Here is a 15,354-nt window from a genome sequence, read left to right on the forward strand (position 1 = left end):
AGAAGTAACTGACAAGGTCAATGAGAGAAATCTTGCTGTGAAATAAACCGTCGATTATGAAATGAAACGCCTTTCTAGTCTTCCGACCACTCAAAAGCTGCTTTTTAAACTACAAGTCACATTGACCATTCAGTTTCTTGCCCAAGGACAGTTCAGTATGCAGACTGGAGTGGCTGGGAATCAAACCGCAGATGTTTCGATCAGTGGACGATCCATTCTACCTCCTGATCCAGAACCAAAGAATGATGGTTGCTCCTAATCCACTTAGCAACAACGTTTGTGATTCCAGTCTGGATCAGATACTAATTACATGTTGATCGTCATATCTGTGGCGGGTTTCTATGCTCCTGGATTCGGGAAGGAAACTTTACAGATGTGTCCAACCGATGACACGAGGTAAAAGCCACACCGGTGTACAACTCTGCAAACAGTAGACTTGTGGACTTTGAAAACATCTCCCACCGCCGACTAGAATGTCCAAAACGCAAGAAAAAACCTCAAGGGAATCAACACTTGCAAGACTACTGACAAGGCACGGTTCCTATTAGTTCGGTGTTCAAGTTCCAGTTCAAGTTTCATAGAGATTGTAGAGATGTTCAAGTTTTTGTCAGATAGAATAGAAGTTGCACATTGCTCATAGTGTCCAGTGGGTTTTCCTCGTCACGGAAAATGTACCTTTTTTGAGGAAAATGGTGACTGAAGACTTTCTAGCAACACATCAGGGAATACTTAAGTAGGTAGGTAAGTAGGTAAAGGCAATCAGTTAAGATCAAAAAGTTTTCCCTTATGGTGATTTTTTGCAACTCATTTATTTCGAAGGCATCCTTAGACGAAGTTTTATGGGCAACTTTAACTAAAGTGGCTTTCTGCAACTAGGCACAGGTTATTCTCCGCATTCTGACAAAAAACACACATACACACTTAATCCTCCTATTGTCCTCGGGTCAATGAGGTATCTTTAAATTGGCTAAAAAAGGTGTAATTCAGAATTGGGTGATAATTTATACCTCATGCTTTATAAAACAGTCAATTTTGACCCAGGAGTACAAAAGTTGCACGGTTGACGGAAGACAACAGGAGGGTTAACACACACATTTACATTCATACTCAAACACAATACTTCAGGCTTTGGATACACACACACACACACATTACTTGTTAGTAGATCAGTTCATTGTAGGTTTGGCTCTGTAGATCTGTTGAATATAAAGAAGATATAATCCCCAGCCTTTTCTTTTATATCCGTAATGTTCTTTTCAGTCCTTAAATATGAAAGTACTGGACATACATGATGATTTTTCCAGTTTTACAGCCTTAACAGTAGAAGCTAGAAATGTAAAGTTTGTCCTGAGGGTGGCGCTACAGGAAAGGTCTTGTGGTGACTCAGTCAGAAACCAACAGCTAAAAAATCCTGCTTCCACCATCAGGGACATTAGAGGTGATGCTTCTCTTGCACTGTACTCAAGTCTTGTTAGGAGGAAAAGCGATTAATTCACCCTGCTACATGTAGTCATCTTTGAAAAAACAAACAAACAAACAAAAAAAACAACCGCAAAACATTCCTTATTCAGAGTCAAAATAAACAACAGCCAGAGTGAGAGTGAATCATACAGTAAATGGTGCCGTAAAAGCACAAATATCAGCTAAAAGAGGCAAAAAAATATCTCAGTAGAGCTGCAAAGATGGTGATGAATCTCTGAGCCTTTGTTACGACGAACGGCCTCCAATCATATTTGAATTATTGTTTGCACACGACAAATATGAATTAAGGCAGCTTTAAAATGCAGTACCACCGATGGACACGAGATGTTGACCGAGTTTGGGTATAAAAAGTGCCAATTTTACTTTCAAATGCAAAGTAAGTAAATTATCCCATTTAACATTATTCTCTAGATTACTATTTTTCACTTTTTCTAAATGTCCGTCATTGTGGTAACAAAAAACAGTGTTTCGTTAAAAAAGTTAAGGCTTGCAGTGGAGCGTTTGAAAGTGTGTTTTCTTGATTGATAGATCATTTTCAGTCGAGGTGTTTGGCTGCTTTCATGACGAGACATGCAGCTCGAGGCCAGTAGTTAGTTCAAGCTAAGTGCGAGTGCTGGAAGAAGTCCAGTTAATTAATATTAAAACAAAAACTCTTGACAGACATCCCCAATAGTATCCACAGTACGATATCATCCATGACGGCTGGTGTCCTTGAAGAGGCAGAGAGTCTGAAATCACCTGTATGATGTGTGACTCAAAGTACCGTTACATGTCGACATGAGAGATCCCGACTGGACGGACCGAGCAGCTCAGAGGAAGGGGGTGAAGGATCGAGGTGGAAGATTTCACTTTCACAGCAGCAGCTTGGGTCCCGCTCCGAAGTCTAACCTCTTCACCAGCCTGTTCAAACAAGACAAACGCACTTAGAGGGTGGGATCTCCATCATGAAGCAAGTTCAATCTATTGGAAGCCACGTGATCTTACCCCTTGTTGTAGAGGCCATTGGTTGGATGAGTGTCTGAGGAGTTGTTCTGGCCTGCTGCTGCCGCCGCCTGTCCACCGGCGTGGCCTCTGCGGTTAGCCGTCTGCTCGTTGACGTAATCCCGACATGACGCCAGCTTGGACTCCAGATTCTACGAAAAATGAAGAAAACAGTTCAAATGCTGATTGACTGCTTTTCTGCCAAAGTCATGAGAAAAAAAGAAAATGTGATCTAAGCCATGAGAGTAAACTGTAGTCCAACTATTCATCTTTCTGTTAAGGTGACTTGCCGAAAAACAAGCAAACTGCAGAATCAGCACTAAAGAAAGAAGGCCAAAAACTGAAGCTTATAAAAATGGAGATGTTGTGAGAAAAAAGACAAAAACTGGAATCAAGGATTTCTGAAAAAAACCTCATATAGTTGTTGACATATTTAATTAAAAAGGTCACAAATGTAAACCTCATGGTGGCGCTAGAGGGAAAATTGACTCATTTTGTCTACTCTAGAGCTAAAACTAATGTGTCAGCAAATGTAGTAGTAAATAAAGTGCAGATTCAAACCCCTGACGTTTTTTTTAGTGAATGTTTCCAAACCCTGCAGTCTGGGAACAGAATGAGTCTTTGTCAACGCTGTGAAAACACTGTAAAAATGTCCTTCTATCTGTAGTTATTGACTGTGTGTTTTGTGCTTGTTTGTTCTAAAAATAAAAATAATAAAAAAAAGAATCAAACACTTGAGAAGAAAAAGAAGAAAATAAAAGCAGAAGCACCCTGCAGCGTCACATGATGATATATCAGCTGCGGGTCGATTCAGGAAACATAAAGTTCTCTTTGAAAAATAAAAATCACAAGTGTGTTTCTCACCCCGACTTTCCTCAGCAGCTCTCCGACGATGTTCAGGGCCGAGATCCTCGCCGACATGGTGAGAGGAGTCGCTGAGAGGCTTTCACCTGCAGACACACAAACACAAATGACTGAGAATTAATCTGGATTAAAAACTGGATCGTAATAATTTGCAACATTTTACAGTTGTTTTTTTTTTTTAGAGGAGCACATTTTCAGTAGACTGTGTTGAAACTGTCCTCTGGTAGCAGACGACATGACAACTTCTAGAGGCTTGGAAGCCATAGACTGTATATAAGAAATGGACGTAACATCCATGACGTCACCCATTGGTTTGTGTACTGCTGCTCAGAGGCCAATAATATCGGATCTGAGCAGCGCCATCTTGAAAACTTCCGATGCATGCCGGGAAAAATAAAAACACGGATTCTCCTTATATGGGCATCAGGAGGGGCAAGAGGCGCCCTCCTGAACCTGTGAACCAATCAACCTGTCAATCAGGATGTAGCCACGCCCTAATGCATACCCTGCTTTATCGTCAAATATAAAATCAGGGAGGACAACATTTCACAAATGAACATCATACTGCATTGAAGAAGGCTTTAAACTAGCGATTGAGACCATAAACACATTTTGAAAATGTTTACTGAGGTTAGAAATCAAGTGAGAAGTTGGTGAATTCTCCATTGACTTGTATAGAGACGGAAGTCCTTTTGACACCAAAACGGTCCCCCCCTGGTGGCCTTTTTATAGAATGCAGTTTTAAGTTACTTCCGCGTTGGCCTCATTTCAGAGGACTGGAACTCCCCGCCTGGTTGGGAATCATCATTTTGGTGTGATAACAAAACACACAAGAAGCACAAACTGGTTAAGTATCGATCAGCTGACGGACTGACCTCTGCTGAGGGAGGGCGTCGGTGTGGTGAGGGAATCAGCTGTGGATGGAGGTCTGGAGGGAGCGGCGGTGGTGGTGGCGGCGGAGGGGACGGGCGGGTTAGGGGACGAAGACGTGGTTTTATTTTCTTCTGTTCTTTTGTCTGGAGGGGTGAGGGGCGGAGTGGGCAATCCCACCGCAGAGGAGGAGGAGGAAGGCTCTTTGGCTGTGCTGCTGATGGACGGCTTCCTGTCTTGTACCTGCTGCTTCTGCTGCACCGCCAGCTCCTGTCTCAAGTCTGACACACACACACACACACACACACACACACACACACACACACACACACACACACACACACACACACACATACACACACACACACACACACACACACACACACAAACACACACACACACACACACACACACACACACACACACACAGAGATTAAGATGTGACGGAGGACAGTTACAGCTTTTCCACTATACAGTTCTAGCACTACTCGGCTCGACTCCACACGGTTCCAGGAACAACCTTTTCCATTACTATAGCTCCTCCTCAACGTGGGCGGGGTTGTCATAGCACGTCTCCGCGACACTGCCGTGACTTTGTTTTATACGCGACACAAACACATAAACAATGGAGGACATGGAAGCGATGGTGTACTTGCTGCTGTATGAGGCTTTCTGTCTCACACAAAGCAAGAGAAGAGAAACCGAATTACTGTAACGCTGTTGCCGGTATTTAAAAATGCTGGGTTTGATTCTTATGTGGGACGGCTCATGACTCTTCCAGTGACTCTCTGACCAATCAGTGGCCGGCAGTCTGTTGACGTCACATTTTAGTATCGGCTTGGCTCGCTTGGAACCTCGGCAGAACAGGCACTAAAAAAGCACCAGGTACCAGGTACTATCCCTGATGGAGACGCAAAGAAAACGAGTCGAGTCAAGTCGTGCTGGAACTGTGTAGTGGAAAAGCTCCATTACACACACTTGTGTTCATGAGTTTCAGATGTATTCATACTTTTAAATAAAGTTGTAAATAGAGCTGGGCGATATGGATAAAAATCAAATGTCACAATATTTTTGACCTAATACCTCGATATCGATATCGCAACAATAATAGTATATTTACACAATGCGAGTTTTGATACATAATCATCAGTAATGTGGATGTAATGACTAAGTGGGTAAAAGGCCAATAATAAAAGTAAGTTATTCTTCAACATCATTTTACTGTAACGCTGCCTTTAAAACCAGGAAAAGACGACTGTTATGCCGTATCATGATATTACAATATGCATAACTAGCCAGTTAAACCTAAGGAGGGCAGAATAATGACAAAGTGGGTAAAAGGTAAATAACAGAACAGCTAGAACACCAGGAAGAAACACCTACGCTATATCACGATATTACGATTTAAGATATATCAGGCTTTAGATACACACACATTACTTATTAATAGATATGTTCATTGCTGGTTTGGATCTAGAAGTTAAATATATATATATTTTTTTAAAATAGCTTTATTCTTTGACTGGCAGATTATCAGCTCTACCTCGGGCCTCGTCCTTCAGTCTCTGGACGGACTCTAAGAGATTCTCCTTCTCGTCCAACTCGCTCTCCAGGAAGGCGTTCCTCTCGATGACGTGGTTCATCCTCTGCTCAAAGTCCTCCAGTGACATGATGGTCGCCCTAAAAAACATGCATGAAACATGTGTTAGTGAGGCTCAGGAGACTCGAGGGATTTCTACCAAAACACCTGCAGCCTGAAGATCATTAGGCTGCTTTTCTTCAGCCTTGTTAGTTAACCCTAACCCTAAAATGTACTTTTTACATCAAAGTCTGCTGAAATTAGTTGAATCATATTGTGAAGGCCAAATAATTAGTTTATATTGTACAGTTAACAGATATAATCCTCTACGGCTGTGCAATATATTGATATTATATCGATATCTTGATATGAGACTATATGCAGTGATACATTTTGGATATTGTAATATTTTTCCTGGTTTTAAAAAGGCGTTAATGATCAAACATCTAATTGTGTAAATATTTTGTGAATGTTCTGATGCACTTTTAACCAGTACAATGGTTTTATTATTTGCATTTAGTATCCTTATTTATTTTTAGACATTACATTTGGTTTTTATCTTGCACTTTATAATCAGCTCTATTGACTATTGGCTTTATTGAACCTCCTTTTTATTGAGTGTTTTTCATTGTTTTATTACTTTTATGCTTACGTTGAGCTGCTGGAAACCTGAATTTCCCATTGGGATCAATAATATAACAAATCTATCTATCTATCTGGTAAAAAAAACAAAACAGTGATATTTGATTTAGTCCATATAGCCTTCCTCTATAATATTCAAGCTTTTTACATAATCAAACCCCAATTTATGTATTTATAATTTATTTAAACTCAATAATTACTCTGTTTTTGGTTGTTTTCATTGTTAATTGCAGAGTCTGTTGTTGCCACACTGGATTCAAATCATCTTCACACATGAAGGATTCAGTAAAATGACGCAGGTTGTCTTATAATCTTATGTTATTGTTAGTAATTTGACTTCTTTTATATACCAGCCTCACTGTTTACTGTCAACACTGCTTTGTTTCTGTTTCATCTGCTACAGAGACGCCCCGGCATGCAAATCATATCCTCCTGATGTGAAAGGAACATGTTTGACATCATCATCATTATAATGTTTTTTTGTACTTTTTTTCAGTGAAAATGAAATGCAGAAATCCTACTAAAATAATCACAATATGATTTTTTTTTTTTTGCATCATCCAGCCCTAAAACAAAGACAGTCTACAGACTGGCTCTTTAACCTTTGTGTCGTCCTCCCGGATCAAATTGACCCCATATGTTTTGACTGTTCCTTCTTTCCTTCCTTCCTCTTTTCCTTTCTCCCACCTCCCTTCCTCCCTTCCTTCCTCCTCCATCCCCCTTTCTTCCTTCATTCCTCCCTCCCTCCTTCTTTCCTTCCCTCCTTCATCCCTCCCTGCTTCTTTCTTTCCTTCCTTCCTCCCTTCCTTCTTTCCTCTGTCCTTCTTTCCTCCTTCCTTCTTTCTTTCCTCCGTCCTTCCTTCCTTCCTTCCTCCTTTCCTTTCCTCCCTTCCTCCCTCCCTTCCGTCTGTCCATCCTCCCTCCTTTCCTTCCCTCCTTCTCTTTCTTTCCTTCCCTCCTTCCTTCCTTCCTTCCTCCCTCCTTTCCTTCCTTCCTCCCTACCTTGACTCGAGGACAACAGGAGGGTTAAATGTGTGTGCGTGTGTAAGTGTGTGTGTGTGTGTGTGTGTGTGTGTGTGTGTGTGTGTGTGTGTGTGTGTGTGTGTGTGTGTGTGTGTATGTGTGGTCTCTGACCTCTTGGTCCTCTCCAGGTCATCGTTGGCCTGCTCCAGCTCTCGGATGTACTTGTGAAGCTGGTCTCTGACGGCCGTGGTCTCGGCCAGGTCTCCCTCCAGGGTGGAGATCTGCCTGTAGGCCTCAGTGTGCTGCGTCTCGTACTTCTCCTGAACGGGAGGAAGAGGAAGACAAAAACACAACATCACATACAGGTGGCAGGAAAAGCAGAGGAGAGAGAGAGGGAAAGTCGCTCACTAATAACTGAACACACAAGCTGAAAACCCCTGAAGGATGAATTTCAAAGTCAAAGCATGACTCCTGAAGCTGTGTGTGAAAGTGGAATCATTTAACCCTCCTGTCGTCCTCCCGGGTCAAATTGAACCTTCCTGTTTTGACTGTTCCTTCTTTCCTCCCTTCCTTCTTTCCTTCTTCCCTCCCTCCTTCTTTCCTTCCTTCCTTCTTTTCCTTCCTCCCTCCCTCCTTCTCTCTTTATTTCTTCCCAAAACTTCCAGATGAATCAAACATGATACAAATAAAACTTATATATGCAAAGTGTTATTTAATTCACTTTTAAATAACTTGTCAGAAGGCTAAACCAAAAAACTTCCAACATTATTTCAGCGTTTAAAAGAACGACCAAAGAAATAAATAGAGCTAAGAACACATTAGTTACTATTTCACAGGCTTCTTAAAGCTGAATCACATGATTCAGGCTGCATGTTTTTTTTTAAACTTTTTTCTGTCTTATAGGAGGCAAACATCCCAAGTCCAGAGCTTACGGGAGGTATTTAGAGGCTCCCTGCTGGATGTGGGACAGATAACACGTACGACACTGTGTCAAGCTTCAGCATGCCTTCACTAAATTCCACAAAGTCTCTGCATACTGGTCACGTATGAAGCACCGACAGTAAAGCTGCAGCAGTTTGTTTCTCGTTCGCCGCGTGCATGAACTGGATTTTAACATTGTGCATGAGTCAGTTTTCTCTCATTTAGACGTCAGACCTGGAACGGTCCGATCTGGCCGACTGGATATTAAAAGTAATCCTTGATATAGTAGTAATCCACTGAATATATATTGTGGTAATTTATTTAAATCATTCATATATTGAACATCAATCAGCAGCTTCTGTGCAAAATAATCTATAAAAAAATGAAGACATAATATTGTTAAAATTGCCCTTCAGGTGGTTTAGTATAGTAATATTATAATTCTTATTATGTCATTTTACTGTTCCGGCCCAGTTGAGATCAATATGCGCTGTATGCGACCCTTCAACTAAAATAAGTACGACACCCCTCTTCTACAGAGAGGAGGACAAAGAGTCGACACCTGATTGAAGCTTCAGCGGTTTGTTTACGTTCACACAGGACTGCGTGACGGAGGTAAACTTCACCTCTGACCAACATAACACACAAACACAAGATTATCAATCATTCTGCAACATTAACTAATAATGAATCTTTAACGTAAGCCGCGACAATAAGGATCTTATAAAAGACTTTGAAATATTAAGTTTGTCTGTGTATTTTTTTTTTTTTTTTAAATCAGACACATTTTTAAGAACAAATTTAATGACTTTTAAGACCTTTTTAAACCACTTTAAGTAAAAATAATACCACTGTTGACACATATAATAATAATAATAATATAATAATAATAATAATAATAATAATAATAATAATAATAATAATAATAATAATAATAATAATAATAATGCAAAAGCAGGATTTTACTGTTGTAGTGGGTTGAAATGGAGCTCATTTTAAAGTCATTTATAAAGGACTGTAACTAATGATTAGTCTCATTATAATTCAAACTGCTGATTATTTTTTACTTTAATTAATAAGTTTCGTTGGTTGGTTTATGTAAAATAATCAGAAAATAATGATAATAATAAAAAATAACATAAACTGAACAAATATAATTACCCTCAAATTAAATTTAAAGCATTAACTCCTACAATTCCAGACATTTAAAGACATTTTTTAGACCTTAAATATCAAAAACTAAATTTAAGACATTTTGAGACTTTTTAAGGATCCTCTGGAGTCTGTAACAGGGAACAATTTTGTATCTCCATATATGTAAAAATCATATAAAGTAATCAAATTAATGGCAAATGTGATGAACTGTGCCCTACTGTAACGCTGTGTTAAGACATTTTTTTTAAAAGCATTTTAATTACAATTTGCTTGGAAATGTTAATTGTGACAACACTCTAACAGAAGATGTTCTCGCACTCACTGAGTCGGCTCAATCACCCTAAAATTAAAGACCTAACATGATTACAAACAAGACTTTTTAAGATATTTCACGAAAATCTAACACAAGACTTTTTAAGGATTGAGAACCCTTGTTATTGGTTTATTTTCGTTATTGCTCACAATGTCCGTGCACATCTGTTTTGTGATCTCCGCTGAAGGAAAAACTAATCATGTCTCTTTACAGGGAGAAAAAAAAAAAGAAAAGAAGAGGAGGTTAGTGAACTATGACATAACATGATTTATGGGAAGTACTGCCATCCCCTCCAGACACAGACCAAGCAAGAGTCATCAGCTGCCTTTCCTGCCCTGAATCAATCCTCTGTGAAAGTGTGTAACTGTGTGTGTGTGTGTGTGTGTGTGTGTGTGTGTGTGTGTATTCAGACAAGAGCACCAGTGAAGCCGATTCACCAAAGGCAAACAGGAGCCGTGAAACCCAGTGTACCATCAGCTGATGATAAATATGGAAATCCCCAGTCAAATCCACTTTAACGCTCGATCAGTTGGTTGAATGTTATCAAAATTACTTTGCAACCCTGGACATCTCTGATAAGCCGGCTTTTCTCTCCGGCGTACGCTATGAACCCATGTTGAGTCAATAACTTGTGTTTTAGACGCTTCTCAAAGCCTTCAAGGAGGGTTACGAAGACATATTGCAAGGCTAGTACATCTATCTTGGTGCACTGAGACAGAACTGTGTCATATTTCTGCATCACCTGAAGCAGTGTGAAGTAGTGTCCATCTTTTCAGTGCATTGTAATTCCTTGTTTGAAAAGCTGAACGAGGGATATTAAAATTTTTCGCCAGTATCTGATAACTGATAATGTCCCGTGTACCTTGTAGTTTTCCAGCTCCATGCGGAGGCGGTTGTTGGTGGCGAGAAGCTCGCGGTTTCGTGCCTCACACTGTTTCAGCTCCGTCTCCAGCTCCACCTCATAGTCCCGACTCATCTGCTGAAACTCCTGCAGCTCCTCCTGGGCCTCCTCCGCACTGCTCACACAGAATAGAAAAAAAAAGAGTAGAAGTGAGATATTTTCACAGCAAGTCAGTTTAAAAATATTATTGAGTTTACCTTACAATGCATCACTGAACAATTACACAAAGATACTGCTTGGACAAACAGCATAACTTAAATATTTCCCCATCAAACCACAGGTTGCACTTGGGAATTACGAGTTTAACACAAAAATCTAAAAAGAAAATCAACAAAAAGTTCACAATTATTTGTCTTGCAGGACTGTCTGCACTGCAAAACAGTGAAACGGTATTAATTATTTATTCTGAACTCATTACAGAACCCAAGAAGTAATAAAAGAGGATTTTCTTTTCTTGAGATCACAATCAATCATCAGTCAACCTGCACACACAAGACATTAAATATCATCTTTCAGGGTCTCTGTTATTTGCCTGAAAGGTAAGGAAAACACTTTCAAAGCATATTTTTTAAAAAGCGGTGAGAATACTTATATAGGAAAACAGATACATCCATATCTATAATCCCAGAAGAAATATACTCTCATATATCATGATACAGTGTCAATATTGTGTGTATAAAGTAAGTCCAGTTCATCACTTTAGGAACCAGCTGTGAAAATGGAGTCTGGCCCATTAATGAGAGGATAAACAGAGGAGGAGAAGGGGGGGGGGGCACACCTCTGTTGGTGTTTGGCAGCCTGTTCCTTCCAGTACTGCAGCTCTTCCTCCACGGAGCCAAACTCTGGAGGCTCCGGATCCCCCATCTCCAGCTCCAGCCCCGGTGTAGAGCACACACCTCGGTCACACACACCAACACCGACCTGTAAAACAATTGAAACGTGACTTTTAGACTTGGTGTAGACAGTAGAAAGTTATTGTTAACGTTACACCTGTTAATCTTAACATATAATAAAACACAATTTCAGTCGGATTAGTGGGATTTACATGTATATTCAGCCAATTAATAAACAACCAAGAAGCACTATATTTAATGTAATGTATACTTTTGTAATGTATATGATTAAGGGAAATGAACTAAATCAAATGACATTTCAACCTTCACAGTTTTAATAAATAGCATTTTTCATATATTAAAACCCTGCAAAGCCTGAACCATCAAATAATTGCCAGAAAATTTAAAGTAATAAATAAAGAGTTTATTGGACCCTCTGACAAGTAATTGAAAATTATTAATTAAATAACACTTTGCATGTAATAGTTTTGTTTTGTATCATATTTGATATACAGTAATTATTTTGCAATTTATTATTCATAGCATGATTTTTTTTTTTAAACACACAAAAACATATTGAATACAACTTTTTTTAAAGGTCCTGCATAAAGCTCATATCATATACATTCAAACTTTTTTATGCATGATACTAATAATAATAATAATTATTATTATTATTATTATTATTATAATATATAATGCAGATTTACACATAAATGACCTTCTATAAAGTATACAGTTGCATAGGGGTATGTATGTGGGTATGCATGCAGGTATGTTCGTACAGGGGTGTGTATGTATGCATTTCTGGTATATTTATTATATCTTTTCTTCATATTATTATATGTAGCACTGCCCTGTGTCCAAGACAAATTTCTCCCACAGGAGACCAATAAAGAAACCTTAACCTTATATCTGCTCTATCTCATTTGATACACACATTTCAAACAGGAATTTACCATGAAATAAGCCTAAGAAATATTTAGTAATTCAACACTGCATTGGCTTATCTGTGTATTATACATGTGTCTGGTTGCATACATCAGGTTTTTATAGGAATTAAATATGAACACACACTGATGACTTAAGTGTCTCTAAAACTCATGCATCAAATATGATACACTTGGGGTTAAATATATGCCGAATTGAAGAATACATCTTATTGATTTGTTAAGTGTATTTCACTTAAGTTGCATATGATTAGATGCAAGTCAAGACACTTTTTTACGTCACGTCAAGCTGAACTAAAAAAAGAGGAACTGGGTCAAAACAACAACAACAACAACAACAAAACAAACTGGTATTTTAAGGCTACTACACCCTCACATGGTAAATGGTTAGTAACACCTGCTCTTGTTAAAACTGTAAAGGAATTATCTCAAAGTGTTAATAACAAACACCACAAGCTACTATAGCTTTTGTAAATGGAAAAAATAAGTTAGCTCTCTCGGGTGTTACAGTTTATCCGGTGACTTCCTCACATTTTAATACACGTTAAGAGAGAGATGAATGAGTCTTCTTACATAAATGGTAAGATATTAAAACAAAGATGAGTATGTATTTAAGAAAGGATTAAACTACAAAGGCTTTTTTTAGGGAAGTCACCAGATAACACGGTCACCAGTTAAACCGTAACACCGGCTAACGGGAGTCAAGCCATAAACCATAACAGGTGTTACGGTTTAGCTGGTCATAGTGTTATTTGGTGACCTTCCTCACATTTTAAGACACATTACGAGATGTGGTGAATGAGTCTTCTGAGCACAACTGAACTTACATAAATGGTGAGATACTTAGATATTAAAACAAAGATGAGTATGTACTTAAGAAAGGATTAAACTACTTTTTTATTTAAAGGGAAGTCACAAGATAACACGGTCCCCAGCTAAACCGTAACACCAACCTTAACCATTTAAATCCCAGCTGACATAATAAACACCGCAGCTATAACTTACGTTCAAGTTCCGTTTTGACGGTCAAATACTTTTTCTCTAAATCCTCCTCGGGTGTTGTTAATATTACCGGTAAAGTTTGCCGGTTAAATAGATTAAAAAAAGATGGAAAACTTTGCCCCGGAGACTTGCCCACAAAGTTGTCGCTCCTTCGAGGAGACGTCGAACAATACATGTTGCCGTTGAGATTGTCCAGACCCGATCCACCAATCACAAGTTAGATGACGGCATCGGTGCCTTGTTGCTATTGGTCAATGATGTGTCAATCAGACGGTTGGTGGGCGGGACTTGGGAGATCATCGTCCAATCAGAGTGGTGATATTAGTGGCAGAGGAGGGTTTATATATATATCTGCATAAACTGCACAGTCTAGACCAGAGGTGTCAAACATGCGGCCCGTGGGCCATAACTGGCCCTCTGAGGGGTCCAATCCGGCCCACTGGATAACTTTGCAAAATATGAGAAATTGCAGAAAAGTAATCCAATAGTCCTGCTGCTTTTCCACCCTGACCAGAATACAACTGTCTGAAAAAACTATGAATACATATTGTCATATTTAAACCATTCATTTATTGAACACACACAATGTTGTCACTTATAGTAAAGTTGTAATATGCATATATTATTTATAGGTTATTATGCAATGCTTTTACTGGTCCGGCCCACTTGAGATCAAATTTGGGCTGCATGTGGCCCTTAAACAAAAATGAGTTGGTCTAGACGTTTTGATGGATTACCAGCATGGATGTATTATAAGAGCATCCACGATTACTAGAGGCTGCTGCTGCCATCTGGTGCTGTAGGAAAGATAAGACAATAATAATAATTCTGTTTCTCTCTGTGTTATATTTTATAGTGTAAATAATATATATGTATATATTTTGTAATTCACTTTTTATTGATATCAAAATACATAATTTCATCAACAAATTACATCTTGTATAAATGTCTTCTAGACATACAAAGCAGTGCAAGACCTCTGTACAGGAGATGCAAACCGTAAACAGACATAATATTATAGTCAAACATAAAACAGAGTAAAACAAAGACAAGTCCAGGTACTTTTTTATTTTTCAATCTCTCTCTTCTTCTTCTTCTTCTTCCTTATTTTCAGTCCCTTCTTACAGAGTCCTCTTTCTTCTGATAGAGGATGTCGAAAAACGTATAATTCTGCAGCAAGAACCATTAATCACCAAAATCTAAGTTCAGCTGTTTTTCATGGATACTGATATGATTTATATGGGAGATCATTTCTTATAAAGCAAGATTTATCTCTCATTTGAAAATGTATTCATTAGTTCATGTAGATTTTGGAATATAAAATAGAGATATTTGATGAATAAAGTGGGTTTAATTGGTACTGTGACTCCATTTAAGCCCGTGTGTGCTCCAAATAAGCCCACATCATGATTTATTTACTAAATATAAAGAAAAATATTGATTTCAAAGAATTTAAAACAGCAATATATGTATTCAGTAACATGTTAAATAATTATAAATGAGGGAAAAACCCTCCTGAGCAAAATCTTAAAGGTCTGACTTCAGATCAATCAACATTTTCATCAGTAACTGTAATTTAATTACACCTTTTTCTCAGTAACTGTAACAGATTACACTTACATTTATTTTGTAGTTTACGTTACATGTTACTCCCCAACGTTGTTTTTTGTGTGTTCTTTTGCATTTCATAAATAATGGAATGCAATGGTTTTCTCTGAGTAAATTAAGGTGATCCATTTATCCAGCTTGCAGCAGATTCAGTTCCAGTGTTGTGTGACTGCATGAGGTTGTAGTTGGTTCTGGAGGAGAAACACTCAAAGCCTGCAGTCAATAGGCTGCAGCATTGGCAGTACGTTTATGTGTAGAGAGCCTTCAGTATGAGTATGTTCATGAATATA

At 38.6% G+C, this 15,354-nt stretch overlaps 1 protein-coding gene across 1 annotated transcript; it reads right to left on the bottom strand.

Moving 5' to 3' along the window:
• Nucleotides 1–1,961: 1,961 nt before the first annotated feature.
• nde1 (nudE neurodevelopment protein 1) lies at nucleotides 1,962–13,607 on the bottom strand. The gene is made up of 9 exons (XM_062439535.1): nucleotides 13,460–13,607; nucleotides 11,450–11,592; nucleotides 10,633–10,786; nucleotides 7,553–7,701; nucleotides 5,741–5,877; nucleotides 4,203–4,478; nucleotides 3,328–3,413; nucleotides 2,467–2,615; nucleotides 1,962–2,382 (listed from the first exon to the last, which is right to left on the bottom strand). The coding sequence occupies exons 2-9, from the start codon at nucleotides 11,533–11,535 to the stop codon at nucleotides 2,334–2,336; spliced, it is 1,086 nt and encodes a 361-aa protein (XP_062295519.1). The 5' UTR covers nucleotides 11,536–11,592; nucleotides 13,460–13,607; the 3' UTR covers nucleotides 1,962–2,333.
• Between the last annotated feature and the right edge of the window lie 1,747 nt (nucleotides 13,608–15,354).

The sequence above is a fragment of the Scomber scombrus genome, chromosome 18 (assembly GCF_963691925.1).
Source record: "Scomber scombrus chromosome 18, fScoSco1.1, whole genome shotgun sequence".
NCBI classification, from domain to species: Eukaryota; Metazoa; Chordata; class Actinopteri; order Scombriformes; family Scombridae; genus Scomber; species Scomber scombrus.